The sequence below is a fragment of the Ammospiza caudacuta genome, chromosome Z (genome assembly GCF_027887145.1).
Source record: "Ammospiza caudacuta isolate bAmmCau1 chromosome Z, bAmmCau1.pri, whole genome shotgun sequence".
Classification (NCBI taxonomy): Eukaryota; Metazoa; Chordata; class Aves; order Passeriformes; family Passerellidae; genus Ammospiza; species Ammospiza caudacuta.
In genome coordinates, this window is record NC_080632.1 from 41,038,964 (window position 1) to 41,056,847 (window position 17,884).

General features: G+C 36.8%; 1 protein-coding gene across 3 annotated transcripts in view; it reads right to left on the reverse strand.

Moving 5' to 3' along the window:
- Positions 1 to 17,884, reverse strand: part of JAK2 (Janus kinase 2) — an 86,902-nt gene that overhangs the window by 44,101 nt on the left and 24,917 nt on the right. Inside the window, exons 1-3 of one of the 3 annotated variants that reach the window (XM_058824328.1) lie at positions 12,668 to 12,794; positions 5,335 to 5,480; positions 851 to 1,101 (exon numbers count right to left, since the gene is read on the reverse strand). In XM_058824328.1, the coding sequence (XP_058680311.1) occupies positions 851 to 1,070 (220 nt within the window). In that variant the 5' untranslated portion in view covers positions 1,071 to 1,101; positions 5,335 to 5,480; positions 12,668 to 12,794. Of the gene's footprint in view, positions 1 to 850; positions 1,102 to 5,334; positions 5,481 to 12,667; positions 12,795 to 17,884 lie in introns of those variants that run through there. The other 2 variants (XM_058824329.1, XM_058824330.1) reach the window with 2 other exon arrangements.

The following is a 17,884-nucleotide window of genomic DNA, read 5'->3' on the forward strand; positions in this document are numbered from 1 at the left end:
TACATGACAGTGTGGAGTCATATGTGTTCTGCTGTACAACCAAAAAATCCTCTCAGAAAAAAAAAAGAATAATAAACAACAAGAAGCAATGCCTCATGATTTAAGCATAAACGGTTGCTATGAAAGAGAAAAAAGAACAAAAAGATAATCACTTTCATACCCAGAGATTATAGGAAACGAATTTGTTTTATTAAAAAATTCAATGTACTTTTGCAAAGAAAGATGTATGCACAAAATGCATATTTGAATTATTTTACTACAGATTTCAGCATTGGTGTATGTTAGACTCTACGTAAATGCTACAATTCAAAGGCATTCTTAGATATCAATGTATTATTTATTTATATTACACCACCCTGTTATTTACATACTTTATTTCCCAAACCATTACAAAGAGCATCAACCACACACACAAGCATTCATGTTATATCTAACAGAACAGTTTCCTTCTGCAACGTGATTAAGCATGAATAATATACAACATATGCACATAACTTCCAGGACCAATCTGTTTTGCAGGGCTGCATCAGGAAGTAATTCATGCTATTTGCAGCTCCTGCTATGATTTACTATTCAAACTGTATCTTAGCTCAATGAAAGAAGACTTTCAGTTACAGGATGGTGTACCTTTAATTTGTTTGAAAAAACATGGCAGTCACCCAATTCAGCTTCCCAGCCATTCTAATGGGAACAGTTTTACAGCCTGCTGCTAACTACATATGACAGAACAGTGAAATTAGCACTTCAGTCTAAATGCCACCATTTTTATGAGCTTTGGATTGTTGAAAACTTTCTTGTAGGAAGTTGGATTTCATGGCTTTATTAGATAAACTGTTAGGTATATACTTACCACAAGCTTTACAGGCAACAGCACAAATCTCTTCTGCAACATATTCTCCAGCTGAAAATTGAAGGTAATCTCCTTCCGTCTTCCCAGGAGAATGATAAAGGTACACTTGAAGCAATGGTTCTGTCTGCTTGGGTGCACTGCTATTTCCACGGACGTCACCATTCTGGTGGACAGTAGAAGTGGCTGTACTTTCCATATTTGTCATTGTAAGACAAGCCATAGTTTGTTCTGGTTCTGTTCAGAGCATCTGTCTGAAAGAAATGTAAGAAATACTTCTTGACTAACTGTTCTTGGTATTATTTGTAATATTCATGTTCAGTGACAGTACTGTTCTGACATTGAAAAATCATTAGAACTTGAAGACAAGCAAATAGCTTAGGTGATTTATGAAAAGCTACGTTTCTCTTCAATTTACTACACAGCCTAAGAGGAAAAGCAACTGACAGTATTAGAGGAAAAAACAAAATATAAACTTGGGAGTCCAGATAGAGAATTATCACTTCTCACTGGATTTTAGACAGCATGTGCTCACCTGCAACATGCTAATTAAACCTGAAAGCCAAAAGAATTGTTTTAATGAGATCTGTACAACTCATTTTACTCCCAATTTAAATTTAGAAGACAAAAAGAACTAGCACTGATGAAGAGAAGGATAGAAAAAGCACCTTGCTGCTGAGTTTTCCTTGTAAGCAGACACTTCAAAAAAGTGCCGAGGTGAGAATCTAACAGACATGGTTTACACCTAGGAATGGGAGATCTTCCAAGACCACCTTCTTTCAGAAAAAAAAATCATTTAATCTGCCATCAAAATAACAGTCCTCTCTGATAAATGTAATCAAAGAAGATTAATAATGTAATAAATAACCACAGATATATCTGATAATGAAAAAAAAGTTTAAAAATGTGAGATTAGACAGCATATTCCAAAAGCCAGTTGAAGAATATTTCTGCTTCTCTGTGACTGCATCATAATTTTAATTGGAATAATCCCTGCTTATAGACAAAGGCTTAGATAACAGTCGAAAAGCTTGCTTTTTATTAGAAGTTATTTCAAGTAGCTACCACCTGGAATTCTGCATTTCTTATTCTGAAAATGCAGAATAGGTTCAAACAAGACAATTAAAAATATTTTATTTTTTAGAATCAAAGTATGGTTTGGGCCACAATAATGTTGCCCTGATGCCTCCTTCTCTTTGAGCTGAACAACCCCAACTGGCTCAGTCCTTCCTCACATGCAGAGACAATCCAGCCCTCTGATTGTTTTTGTGGCCCTTCTCTGGACTCACTCCAAATGTTCCCTGTCTTTCCTGTGCTAGGGGCCCCAGGGCTGGACACAGGACTCCAAGTGCAGTCTCACAAAAACACACCAGAGGAGGAGAATCACACCCCTTGACCTGCTGGCAATGCTTCTGTGAATATGGTGAAACTGATTTCCTGGGGTGCCAGTGCATATTGCCAGCTCACACCTCAGTTTTTCTCTACCAGGATCCCCAAGACTTCACCCACAGGGCTGCTCTCAAATCCATTCACCCTCCAGCCTGTACTGATCCTGGAGATTGCTCTAACCTAGATGCAAGACCTGGTGCACATGGCACTGTTGAACTTCATGAGTTTCCCATGGAATCACTTCTCAGGTCTGCCAAGGGGCCTCTGGATTGGTGTCCCTTCCCTCAGTCCCTTCAACTGCACTAGTCAACTTGGCGTCATTCCCAAACTCACTAAGGGTCTACATGTTGCTGCTTAATATATTGAATGGTTAATAAAGTTATTGTACTTGAAAATGTAAATGTCTAAGTTAAAAATATGTTGTTCTGCATAGGCATATGGGTGTTACATTGTTAATGCATTATGTTCAACAGCTTTTGTTTGTATTGAATTATGTTGCTTTATCGGGAAATAACTGCTTGGAACATATTCTAGGGTTTTTAAAAAAATTTTTTGTTCCTAACTAGAATTATCTATTATTAATGTGGGCTTAGAATTATCTAAGAGTATTAATCAATGTGGGCTAAAGATGATGTGTGCTATGGAAACCACAGCAGTTATATCAGCAGGAAAAAAAATGCTGAACATCTTAAATAAGGAAAACATTAACTTAATGAGTTTTGAGATGACAAAAATATTCAATTACATAAACAAGAGGATAAGACTGTGCTACCATTATGCTAATTCTGGGAGAAAGAGAAAAGAAAAAAGATACCATCACCAAGTGAAAAATCTATTCTTTTACTTCCCAAACTAAGCAACACAAAGAACCAGTGTGTTATAGATATTTAAACATGAACGTCTAGACACAAATGTCATTCACTACATTGCTTACGCCCTTATGTAGGGGATATACAGATTTCCTGTGCCTCATTTACAAAGCCAGCCACCTTTAACTGAAAAGATATGTGCTTTTAGCTCCAAAGGTAGCACAGGTAACAAGTCCATGTTTAACTAAGGAAAAAAAGCATTCCTCCTCACTCAATAAGGAATAATCGTTTTTTAGAAGAAAAAAAACACCACATGACTATAAACATTATATTTAAAAGATTTCTCACTACCTTTGTCAACGTTATGCAAGACATAATGCTTGTGCTCTACAACTTGCTTTTATATAAAACATTCACAGCTTTAATAACACAGAGGGCCATCTTTAATTATTACATCTTTAATTACTACAGTAGTTTTCCCAAAATACTCCAAAATTAACCCTCTTTTTATTCAAACCTTAACCTGAACTGACAGATTTTTCATTGGTCACTCGGCTTTATGTCTATCCAAACTGAATGGAAATGTAATTTGCCAACCTAACCGAAAACTTGTCCAGTTTCAGAAGTGTACTAAACAAATGTGCTTGTGCCTGCCTCTCCTTCATAAGGTCTGTGTATTTACAACATATTTGTCCTTTCAAAAAACTCCCATCATTCCCTCTTTGTTTCCATAATTAAAAAAAAATCGATAAACCAAGAAGGGAACCTTGCTTAATCACACCTAAGAATGTGAAATAGCAATAAAATGCAGTAAAAAAATGCAAAGTAAATACTCTGTGCTATTTGTTGCGCTAATTTCAAAGAGTCCATGTGACAATGGGAAAAAAAACTCAAGAGACACTATTTGTAAAAAAGTGACATCACTTCAAATTAAATAACTTTCAAGTTTGTCTTTTATGTTTAAGTGCAGACAAAGCAGGTGAAACCAAGAAATAGTCCTACATTATTTTCTTCACTGAAAATAGAAAACATGTTTTCTTGGCCTCTTACATGTTTACATGTAAGTAAAGCAGTTTTATGGGGCAGATTCTCACCTGCAAAGTAACTGAAACAGAAGGTCACCACTCACTAGTGAAAACAAAACAAAACTCCTTTCACTTGTTTTTCTCACCAGACAAGTCTCAAATTGGACACACTCAGTTTTCCCTGCTTTGGTCCATTCAGAGACCACTATCTTAGCACAACAGAAACACTAAACATGGCAAAAAAATTAACTGCTGTTGATCGAGTATATTTAAAATATGACCTATTCTTATGATGGAGCTAAGCATTTTGAGACTAAATATACTGGGAGACAATAGCCTACCTGTTCGCAGAACTCACTGAGTATAATTTTCTGGGATATATAGATTTGTTCATATTGTAATTCAAAATAATTTCTGTGTTTTTGTAAAGAATGTAAATAATTCTCACTGTTGTATGAAAGGATTTAACATATTCAGAAAGCAACTTTTGTAGATAAGTTACTCGGTACCACAAAGGTATTTGTTTGAACAACAAAAGCCCCTATACCAAGTCCAAACACATTTTAGAGTGGATGTCTGACATAACGAAGGCTCAATAAAAAAATTGGCTGAACCAATTATCCAAGTAATAAATAGGAATAGGTAACAAAGTCTGAGGTAAGGATGATGTTTTGGAGATAACTACTAGGTGTAAGAGATGTGATTCTGGTACTGATGAACAGAGTAATTGATTCAATAGAATTATTTTATATTCCTAATACAGATAATATTTTAAGCCATGGCTTCTAAAGGATAAGATTAATCATTCTATACATTGCTCTAACCACAATCACCAGCATCTACAACAACACATGTCTACATACAATCCTCTGTTGATGTTTGTATCAGCAATGCACCTGAAAATTATTTTCACCAGCCACACTGTGCTGCAATAATTCAGTAATTTTAAGGTAACCATCAAGAAAATGGTTACTGAAATCGAAAATCATGACTCAGAGAAGACATTTCACTAAAACAAGGCGGACATACAAAATTCTCACAATTTAATAATATACATCATTCACAGCCTTCAAAAGATTGGCTTTCAACTTACAGGGTTTCTTTTTGGGGAGGGGGTGGCGGGAGCATTTGAGGCAACAGGTGGCTCTTGAAGGGAAGCCTCCCGAGCCAGAGTCTTTAGCCATACCACTTCAAATGTATAATTTCAAAGGTTTAAAAATGAGAGCATCCTCTCACTACAGATAAATCCTCAACAGTTAATTACCTTTTTATCACTTGGGAAATCTCTGTACTAAACATGGGAGTGACGAAGCCCTTTAAATAAGCATGTCACAAAACATCCACTTGCTGCAGGAATCCACAGAAAGTCAGACAAAGCAGGCACATATGCAGAGGTGGACCATAATGTATCTGCATTAAAAGTAAAATATTAAAAAATGTTAAAGGCTGTGAACAATACATAATGCATGATTATTGAAGAAATCAAATCTTCTTTTAGATACAGATGAAGTGATCCCCTCCTGTCTTATTTGCCCAAATTCCTGTCATCTTTGCCAAGAACGTTTTAAATTTAGGCTTTTTTAAATACAAAACTTTTATAAAAATTAAACCACATTTTTGGTACTGAGACTGCTTCTCAGTTCTAGCAAGAAAGTGGTATAGAAGCCAGATACCTGACTTCAAACATTATCACCAGGGTTTTTTGCACACGTTTTTCTTTTCTGTGAATACAGCACAAGTTAAAAAAAAAACTGCTGATGGCATTACATGGAGAAAATAGAAACGAAAAAGGGAAAGTAATCACAAAAAGAGACATGGTATGTTCACTTTATGTAATAAGCCACAACAATTAATTCTCTTTGAAAACTGACAACATCCACTCCTTTCAATTCATGTGGAAGTTAAGATCAACTGTCTTGCAGCAGGAAGGGCAAGGGCACACCCACCCTTTGCTCTCATTGCACAACATTTCTGTGGTTGCAGGAAACTATTTGAAAGTGCTTAAGCACAACAGCAGCTTCCTGCAGCAATGGAAAAAAATATATATTCCCTTTGTGACCCTCCCAACACAGAAAGGGCCTGACAGAGGACCAAAAATTGATTTTAAAACTGAACAAAGGTGAGGGAAATAAAATGGAAGCTTGAAGGGGGGCAGAATTCAGAATGGAGAACTCTTCAAATTTTATGTTGGATGACTCTTCAGACAGGTATCATCCTGAACAGGAGTGAAGACTTCAACACAGCTTCCTCAGTGCCATGTGCTGTGTTGACTGAGTCTATCACGAATACCACACTACCTTCTTCCATCCCCAAAAATGAACCCATCTCAGTGAGCAGTAAGTTCAGCTTCCTTCCCCACAGAAGTCAGACTGGTGGCAATGACTAGCATTTCTCCTCTTGCAATACTAGCTTTAGAGACAGAGTTTTGCCTTGCTTGGACAGCTGTGTATTTTGTACGCACCTCTTCAAGGTGCTTCAGACCACACCAGGATCTGATCTGAAGGTCAGCACAGTCAGCACAAGTTTTTTCCAGACCTGTGCTGAAATGCTGGAAGGAGAGAGGAAGGGTTGTTTGGGGGAGAGCTGTCTATCTCTGACCTATTGAGCACACATTCCATGCACACTGATCTGAGAGCACAACCTTCAAACAAAGCAGAGAACAACCACCTGTTCATGCAGGTTTCAGATCAAGGGGCCTTGAGGGTATTCTAATTTATCTTCTATTTTTAAAGTATTGTTCCACGCTCAGAACTGCCTAGCATTTGTAAGTCCTAGTCAGGCTCCTGAATTTAACCAAAACTGCATGAAGATTTATCTATGTTTAACTATGTTGTTTTTCCACAAATCCAGCGGAATAAAGATTGCAACATTTTGAATACCTTCGACAATACTGTAGCCTGTGCTTCACAGGCAAAAAAACCAATGAAGCAGCCTAATAGAAAATCTATTCTTCACACGACGAACAAAAGTAATTGCTTGTTTATGAAGGAGCAGCTTACAGCTGTGAACAAGAAGCATGGAAACTCAGAGATCAAAAACTCCAAGCTCAACAGGTACATGTGACATATTTCTCTCTCCCTCACCCCATCTACAGGATCTGCATTAAGGCCTTATAAAACTATTCAGTTCACACACTCATCTAAGACAAATTACTCCTTTAGAAGCAGAGCTGCTGCACCAATCTCACAGCGCACCACCTTGTCAGTGATCTAGCTCCCCTATTTCCTCCTTCCTTCTATTTGTTCAAGTCTACACCATCTTACATTTCTGGTAGCTGCAAGGATGTAAATGCCAAATTCCAAAATGAACTTAAGAGACTAATGAACCTCAGCCAAAATAAATTACTCCATCATCTCTGATTTGCCACTGTCTGCAAAGAGCACAATACAGCATTTGTTATTTCAACAAGTCTTCAGAACTGCTATAAATACAATTAATGTTTGTGCCTGCGTCACCAACTGCTCAGTTTACTAGTGAAAGAAGAAAGATTAAATAGTATTTTCTATTGACAAGCAAGGCCTTGAAGACATAGGCTGTCTCCCAATAACTCAGTTTGTTTATTGCCAGTAAACCAAAGATGACAGCAATGCGCACACTGTCCATCTGCTTATATACATATCCTTCTTTCAAGGAATTTGAATGAATATCAATAATGAAAGCCTTCCCAAGTAATGGTGGGTAGGTGGTACAGTAGGATACATTGCCTGGAACGGGATGAACCAACCTGAACAATGCTCTATTTTGCAAAGCTATCTGTAGTGAACTAAAAAGGGTGTCATGCTGCTTTTGGTGTTGGATTATGCTAAAACCAGCTTGATTCATCAACACCAAAGTTTAACATGCTGATAATGAGGTGGAGATGTGGCAGATATGGTAAAGTACTCTTATGTAAAAATGCTAAGGTGACACAGTTGGCGATACAGGTAAGTAACATCAACCTCTACTTAATAGTTTTTAGGGGGTTTCTTTGCTAGCTTTAGTGGAATTGCTTTAATAAAATTGTTTTGACATAGCACACACTAAACTATCCTAGTTTTAGCTTCTATAATGCATAGTAAATAATTCTAATTAAGATCTTCATGTCTAATCATTTATTATAGTAAATAATTCATTTTTATATTACTAGATCTGGTTTGCCTCCCTTAATCCTGTGGGACAAAGCTGTACAAAGTTCAATCACAACCCTATAATTTCTTAGACCTAAAATTGTTAGTTTGGCATTAAGACTGGATCTAGCCACACCAGGCTCCTCTTTGAGAAGGATTTAAAAGGCAAGCACATACCTTCTGCACCTCATGACTCAATGGGAACTTTTCTAATAAACTTTGTACAAAGGTCTCACTCTACCTGTGACAGGAGATTAAGATTGCAGCAAAGTATCATAAAAAGTACTAACAAATCTTACATTAGCAAGCAGTGATAGAACATCACAAGGGTATTATGCATCTTGTTCCAAGATGACCAAAATCAAGCTTTTACTTCTAAATCCAAACTTAGACTGAGAAAAAAAGTCAGTCAGCTTCCCACTTGCCATACTTTTGGCTAGTTTGTTTGATTTACACTTAATATGTATAATTAATATTTAATTACAGTCTTTGCAGTTCAGTTTGAATACACAGACAAATGGAGCACAATTAAGCTTGCCCATATTCTGCATATATGACATGAGTTATCCTTGCAAATCTGAATTTCTTTGCATGTGCAAGCTTGTTTCAGTGGGTTGCTTTAAAAACAGAAGTATACTAAATTCAAGGAAGCAAATGCATACACAATGCAATAAATGCATACACAGGCAATAAAGTATTGCATTTTTAAAACATCGCCTGTTACAGAAGGACAGCGCTTTTTAATGGACCAACAAAAGGTTACAAAGTCCTTGTTCAGTCCAAACATGCCACATCAGTGAGAATTTCACCAAAAAAATCACAGCAACAGATTCATATATTTCCAATATATATTCATAAGAAAATATCCTCCTGAGTAACTTTGCCAAAATAGTCAACAATACTTTTAAAAATACTACGCAATCTGGAAAATCTGAGAACTTTTTTCCATTATTTGGATAACAGGTGGCAAGTTCATAAATAAAATTAACCTACATTTTAAATGCACCATCTTCTGCATTAAAACTCTGTTGCCGTTTCTCAGGTAATATTTATTCTGACCTTAAAAACAGTTTTCACAAAAATATAAAATATTCTCCTAAAGCATATTCAAAGATGTTTAGTTAACAACGAGTGCATTTTCAGTTTTCATGGTCATTTTTCTGATATGCTCTGCCTATTGTTCCCCTGCCATGAGGTAAAGCCACACAAGAAAACAACTGCTCCTACAAGTAACAAGTGAAAAATTAAGTAATTCCAAAGGAGTTTTCCTGTTTTATCAGCTGTGTACTAATAGCACACAAGAATTTTTCATACACCAAAATTTGAATGCATGTGGTAGCAAGCAAATACATACAGAAGGTGGAAGATTAACATATCAATGACAAAACATGCTCAAAAAAAAAAAAAAGGTAGAGAAGCAAAGATAACATTTGCTTACAGTTTTCACTTGGAAAACCACTCCCAGTATCCACAATTCCATGAACTTGTGTGTAAGAAAAGAATAATGGTCCTGGCCTGATCTGCTTGCATGACACACAGGGACTAAGTGGATAGCTGTTAATATGAGGATTTTAAAAATTGTGATTTTTTTAGTTCTTCACAAGAGAATAAAGTAATTGCTGTACTTATTGAGGAAGAAAACTACCTGGGGCTGCTGTCAGAAAATGAATGAGGACCGTGCTCAGGTAGAAGCCTCAACACCACAGTAACATGCCAAGTAGGTGAGATACCAGAGAAGTAATCAAATCAAAGACTTGCCCAGAAGCAACAGCTCTGTTTAGATTCCATTAGAACTTTGGAAAAAGTTGGTCCATATCTGCAAAACATTTCAGTTTCACCATGGTGACAAATTTCAGCAAAAGTCTATTTCATCAGAAAATTTCTAAGCAATTCAAACAGTTGCCCAATCATTTGGCACAGATTATGTCCCAAGATAATAGTATCTGAGGGTCCTTAGTCCATTCAGAGCCACCATTCTCTGCACATCTTTATATATGCAGAAGACATAGGAAAAGTACCAATAATGGGTCAGGAAGGCCTTTTGCATGAAGCATGTGAAAAATACCACCAATTTACCTTTATTCGCCTACATATCTCCCAAATTCTTTTAAAGTGATACAATAAAAGATGACAACACCAAAATTAGGACTAAGTGATGTTTTCACAAGTATGCTACATCATACTAGATTTTTTTTTTGTTAACGGTACTGAAAATTGAGTACTGTTTAATAGCTCAGATCACGGAACAAAAGATTGTTCCAAGTTACTTACTAAAGCACCGGTCTTCCTGAATTGGTTCTTTGATTTCTTTCAGAAAGACATTAAATAGGAATTCCCAATGCTCCTGTGCACATGAAGGAAATTAATTCAAGGTAAAAAGCAGGATTTCTCGCTACTGGTCTCATTCTGCCTAGCTGGATTTTGGTTACAAAAACTATTTTACAGTGAGCAATCAAAGCACCAGTTTCTACACAGGAAAAACTACCAATGCATTATGAAGAAGTTAAGAAATGATAAAAAAAGATTCAATGAAAAAATATCAATGTTAAAAAGTATTCCAACAAACCACCAAAGAAGAAGAAGAAAAAAAGTATTTTTCTATTAAAAGTCATTTTTGTTAAAAATACTGTCTTAGGGAAAAAGCCTTCAACAACCTCTAGAGAATATATAAGACAGTTACAGCCTCACTCACAAGTTAAAAAATACTGGAAGTGCAAACAAAAGCAAAAATTACAACACCAAAGTAGTCTGCGAAATTACTTCATTTTCTTAAATGTTGCAAGACTGAGACAGTCTGGAGGTGATGCTGGAAGACACTTTTGAAAAGCTAGCTATTCTTTCCCAGATGCAATTCCTGCTGTCATAATTGAAGAGCCATTTGTGAAAACATGAACCAGCACTTGTCTCTACAGTACTGCAGGGCCAAAGAATAGCATCAGCAGCTGCAAAGCAGATGTTGGCCTACAGATGCTGTCAAGAGCCACACAGGCTGGTGCTGAGCTATCACAAGTCATACACATTTCACACTGCAGTCAGCAAGTGCTGAAGAGGGGCACAGCAGGCACCAGCTGTGTCACAATGGAAAAGGTTTCAAACCAGTTGCTCTTCTCTCAGCCTTCTGTGGCAGGCAGGGATTTCCCAGGTACATTCTGGTTTTAGCAGCTTACCTGTGGAATAGATAGAACAGAGAACAGCCAAGACCCACCACTTTCTGTGGTCTGGTACTTCTGAAAGACGTCTGACTTTTGACAAAGTTCTTTATCCTCTCCCTCTACAGATGGACTCCGGAGTTCTGAGTCTATAAAAAATATTATCCTCTAAGTAAATATCAACACAACAGTTTAACCAAGCAGAGTTATTTACTGATAGATATTAAAAAGTTCTCTTCCTCACAGAAGAGAGAGAGTTTCTCAGAGCAAACACTTCTGTGGAGAAAACCAGTCATAACTCTTTCCAGTTGCCATTGGCTATTAGTATAAATTGCCCTGCTTGCATTTGTTCAGGAAGCTTTTTCCAAGACCTGGGTTTTAAAAAGTTAAACTCTTTGGGACTTTCCTTCTGAATTCTGTCATCTCCATTTTCATGCACTCTTATCTCACTTCCCCAGTCTGGCAACTTCCCTTCTCAGGGCTTAGTAACAGTACAGCCTCTACAGTAACTGTCATATGTGTTTACACTACATGCAGAGCTCAAGAAGGCTGAAGAGCTAGAATTTTCCTGAGAACCAGGAGCAGAAGATTATGTAGTAGGGGGAAAGGGCAGTGACATCACTAAGTATCCTCTAGGCGTGTAGGAGGTAAACAGAAAGAGGAAGAACCATTCTGAAGGCAAATGCCAAAACAATGTTTAAAAACATGCTTTCCCCTTCACGGTTTATTTTGTGGCTTTTCTCTTTCAACATAGATTGCATTTAGTAACATAATAGAAAAAAGAGACAAAAAAAAAAAAAAAGAGGGAAATTAATGATTCTGATTCCTACCCAAGAATCAGAACATCTTAAGAAAAAAATCTCTTACTCAAACCTCAAAGACTGTTTAATGAAATTTGTAGTCACTTAAGTGAGAAATAATTCCATGGAACAGTATCACCAGGTCTCTTCATTCTATCATTCTAGGTGAAATGGTGCCTCCAGTTTCAACTCCAGAATATCCCAACTGAAACTACTACTCTTTGCCAAACTTCTAAATATCTACCATTAGAGATTAAAGGTACACTTTTACAGTCTGTCATACACAGTAAAGTACCATGGAGAATATAATAATCATAACCCCAACCACCTCTTCTGTCTACAAAAAGAAAAACCACAAGAAGATCCACTATGCTCAACATAACACAATGTTATGTTTGTAAGATGTCACTCCTGCTGCTCCCAATTTCACACATTATTTGGCTTCTTTCCCCCCCCAGTTTTCATCATCTGACCAAAGCAAAGGGTAAAGTGGTCTTGGACAAGAAAATTGCAATAATAGGCTGTGATAAAACATGCATTACCTTGATTCCTGTAACATTTTTTTCTGGGAAAAATATGGGAGAAAACAAATCTGGTAAATCTGAGACAGAGAGACATCAAAAATGTGAAAACATCTGGATGAAGGAACTACTCCTATGCCAGCTACACTATCTGAACAGAATCTGGAAACACGTGCTTTAACAAATTAGCTCTTTGCAGAAATAACTGTCAGCATGTAAACAGGATAACAGTTAAGTCAGAGTGAATCAGCAAACTCTTCCAAACAGGCAAGAGCAATAGATGTCAGTGTCTCCTCTGGACTCTCCGAAAATACTTTCTTCAGCCTACCCTGCTTTTTCAGCTTCAGTTAAGAAACTGCACTTCAAAAGGTCAGATCTAATGCAAGTTTCATTGTACAAATTCCCTCTTCAAGTTGCGGGAGTTTCTAGGGGATTTTGGTGTCATTGCCCTCCTTCCTCCTTGTCTTTGGAAAAGTGCCTAAAGTCTTGTAAAGGAAACCAAGCTGGCTCTTTACAGCGACACATCAGTTACAGGAACCCAGGCCACTAATATTGTTTACAACTCTGCCTTAAAAAACACCCTCCCCCCAGAAAACCAAGCAAACAAACAAACAAAAAAATCCCCCCAAAAATACAGCCAAAGGAAAAGCCAACAAAAACCCAGAACACTCCCCTCCCTGCTCTCCAACTTAGACCCCATACAGTTTCAATAAGGTTTTGACTAGGTACTTTTATGAAAGTAGAGTCAGGGCCTGATTACATAAAATGAGACAACAAAACATAACAAAGACCATCTGAGACATGCAAGCAACAATCTGAGATATTTAAGCAACTGCCATAGAAATATTTCAAATAAAATTATTTTTGTAGAAGTTTGATTAAATAGTAAAGTCAGTACTATGTAAATGTATTCACAAACCTATCAAATAATGATTCAGAGTTCAATTACTGTATCAATATATAAATACTTATATTAATATATTAACATTGCAATTATATAGAAAGATATTATAACATATAAATACTGCAGCTTCTTGTTACTCTTTAGGAGAAGAGCTGAAGTATTTTTGCAAAAGAATACATTCTTTTTTTTAAATCCTATGTTAATGCTTTGTATTGCTGAATAATTTATGACAGCAATGTTGATGCTTTATCTTTACAATTCAGGAAAATGTACTTGCTTGATAGTTCATTTAGTGTTTCCTTAAACATCAATGGCCTGCGAGTCCTCCACTTGTTCCCTATCTGAAACACCAGACAGCTTTTGCAAAGATACTGCACTACTTGCTTTGCCAAGATCATGTTATCTCCATAAACGCAGATTGTCAGAAAAAAATGCTGACCAGAAAACCCAGGGCTCTGAAAGCAAACAAAGGTTTTTCATAAAATATACCACTAGCAGAGATTCTGCAGGAGTCTAATAGAAGTGACAAGGAGAAAGAAACATTACGTTAAGCATATTTTCACAATGTAGCATTTCAAACAGTCTGTGTTCTCTTGAACGTTTTAAAAAAAGAACAGACTGGTGCTTCCCCAAACACTGCAGAAAAGTCAAATTATCATCATGTGTATCCAGTATTTACAGAACTCTGTTTTGAGTATGATTAAGCATTCAATTGTGCACTTCACTTTCAAAGAGAAAGAAAATATTCCAAAATAAGATAAACTTAGAACTTCCTATATTCACATTAACTGTTCCCCCAAGCTCTGAAACAAGAATGACACAAACCTTTTTACATGATTTTTGAAATGATATCCTGAAATACCATAAGAAAATTGCACAAGACAAGAGCATGAAAATTGTGCCCCAACACACTAAAAAGATCTAGCAGACTACCTGACAGTCTCAAGAAATAACAAACATAGTGGAAAAACAAGGAACTGTTTAAATGAGATATACAACAGCTTTAGAATAAATACCTATTTAAATAACTTTTTTTTTTCCTTTCAGAAACAAGAGTGTCAAATTACTGAAAAAAACCAGTTAAGAAAGACATAGATTCTGTATTTCCTGATTTTAAAACATAAAGAGTAGATGCACTGTTACAAAACAGGTTTTAGATAATCCTATGTTACTGAACTTGATGAAGGGAGGAAGAAAAGCCCAAGTGTAACTGACTGGTTTATGATATATAAAAGATTAGACAGGAGGATACAGTGTTCTTTTCTGGATTTTAAAATATGCTGTTACAGATTGTGCTATTATCAGTTCCTTTATGACAAAGCATTATAAAATAAAGATTAAGCATTTATAGCTCAACAGTATTTAATAACTGGTAAGTTGTTGAAAAAATGTTACATTGCAAAATTCCCACTAAAGAATTATTTAACTCCCACTAAAATTATTTCTGATGACAGAAAACTAAAAAGAAATCCTGAAAACACTCAGATGTCTCAGTACCTAAGTCAAACTCCAACACAAGTTTTGCCTCTGAGCCCTGAGGGCTTTCACCCACCTTTCAATGTCCTCAGCATTGTGGGAACTCACCCAAATGTTCTGCAGATGTATGCACTCACTAACACGAACCAGGGCACCTCAGATCTCCCTGAAAGTCCCCACTCCAACTCAGCAATCATACTGCTCTAATCTTGTCTAAAAGCATTTTTTTCCAACCCACTCATGGATAGGAAATTTGAATCTACCTCAGGTGATCTGTTCAACATCTAAGATATTCCATTCTCTAATTTACAGAAGAACAACTCTTTCCTAGACCATCTCAGACTTACAAGTCACTTAGTTTTTTACAGAACTTTTCAGCAAATTTGGCATAGTTATTTCCCACTTCACCTCAGCTGTGATGAAAAAAAAATTTCATCTCTCTCTCCAGGTTTTGGAACCAGCTGTTGCACACAAGTGTGGACTTCAAGAACCACTTCCCAAAGTAAAGCAGAACGACTAATGCAAAGTTGACAAAAGCAAGCTGTGACCATGAGGCAATGAAAAATCCAGCTAGGCTCCCTAAAAATGCCTGTAAACAGTACTGCAGACTCTTTGACACTTTATTTCATTGAATGCAATATTTAGACAAGCTGGAGCTAAGTCTAGAATACAAGTGCGACACAGTTTATTACACCCAAGGCTCTTCATAATTTGCTAATTATAATAAATTCTTACTCAAATACTGAGTAGGAATTGTCTCCATCTGAACTAGCTGCTCTAAGAGATAAAGTTTTGTACATACATTTACAAGACAAATTGCTTGAAGCCCACTGAAATGAACTCAAAGATTAAAACCAACCATGGCCTCTCCTCTCCTTATGCATGCTTTGAGCCCCCAAAGGTATTCCTAAACAAACTACAAATCACTATAAATACTAGTAGTTCTTAGATTTGCTAAATATAAATTCCAATTAGCAAACAAAAGCCAATTAAAAATCCTAGGCAGGAATTAAAAATGTCTGAGCAGACCACTTCTGACAAGGCATTCCAGCACCTATAAATGGACATCCCTCTCCCCTCTACAGCCCTTTTAGAGTTTATCATGTCTACCAGTAACTAGGCTTTTAAATACTTTTTTTTTCCTCAATTGGGACTTAGTAAGAACTTTGATTACTAGTAACTGCAATAAATAGGCCACCCATATCTAGGCCCAAACTACACATAACAATATTTGTCTGTCAATCCACCAAATAATAAGTGAATTAAGTTTCAAGCCATTTAAGTAAATACAGATACAGGGCACTAAATCCCTTTGACTGGCACACAGACAAAAAGAAAATATAAAAAATCCCCCAGTTAAATGACAGAAGAAGTCAGACCAAGGCCTTAATTTTTTAGATCACTGATCTAAAAAACTCTTTAGTATCAAATTTGGTTAAAAACAAACCTCCACAATGTGGCTTTGCCACAAAAGAGAACATGCTTCTGTCAGTGACAAAGGTAGCATCATTGTCACCAGAACCCTTCCCCTATTCTAGATAACCTCTATATATTTGAACAAGTCTGTAACGACACATAATAATGCTAATATTTTCAGTTTCCACTGGAGTTCAATACCAGGATGCTTTACATTAAACATTGTCACTTCTCTTACTTGCCAAATCTAATACAAAAGTATTTAAGAGAAAAAAAATCATTGCAAAGGAAGCTTTATCTCCTCATTCTTTTCATATAAGGTAAATAGTTGAAAAATCTCCAAATTGCTTGAATACTGAAAAAAAAATCCATTTTAAATTTCAACTCTTATTTTAACTTTTCCCAAACTGTTCCTCATGTTTGATCTTCCAGTTTTAGTATACAGAGGAAACCTTAGGGAGAGAAAAGAGAAAAACTCCTCTGAACACAGAGTTCACAGCGTCCTTGGAATAAGGAAGAAACCAAGGAAAAGAAAAGCACAGAGGGAAAGACATAGATGCAATATATCAACATATGTAACACCTCTCAAAGTAACTAAACACAGTGATTCTGCACAGGGTTTATTAACTCCGTTTTCAATTACTCTTTAGAGTTCAGAAAAGATATATAAGTAGGTAACAAACGTTACACTACTGTGAACAACTCTATCGAAAGCTGTAGGTGTATTATGCAGTACCTCATAGGTGAGCAAGATATTCTTCATGCCTGCAACAGAAACAAAATGCTTAGTGACTGTGGTCCTGCTCCACTCTAAATGTCTTTACTATGCAGGACGTAATGCCCTCTACATTATTTCAAGCAGTAAATAAAACAAACTCACAAAAACATGGTCTTGTTATTATTCCATCTGCACTAAGAAATGATAAGTTTTCATTCACCAGATGCATTCCCTTTCCACCTCCCTGAAAACTGTTCACAAAGATCACCATTGAACACTTGGCCTAACTGCAGGCACAAGCAGCATATGTCAGGATAGCTGTAGGCTGGGATGGATTCTGCCTGTCACTTCAGACAGGCAGTCAGAATCGCAAGAAGGGGCTGGTGGCTTGACCTTGGCTGGAGGCCAGATGTCCACTAAGCCACTCTACCACTCCACTTTGCATCTGGACAGGAGAGAAAAAAGATGGAAAACAACTCATAGGTTGAGATAAGGCAGTTTAGTAAAGCAAAAGCGAAAGTTCATGCATGCATGAGCAAAGACAAACCCTTATTCTCCACTTCCCAACAGCAAGCGATGTGCAGCCACTTCCCATGAGGCAGGGCTGGAGCACATGTCACAGCTGCTCTGGAAGGCAAACACTGTAAACAACCAGTGCTCTCCCTTCCTCCTCCTTTACGTAGCTTTTCCGTCTGAGCTGACATCGTATGGTAAGGAATGTCCC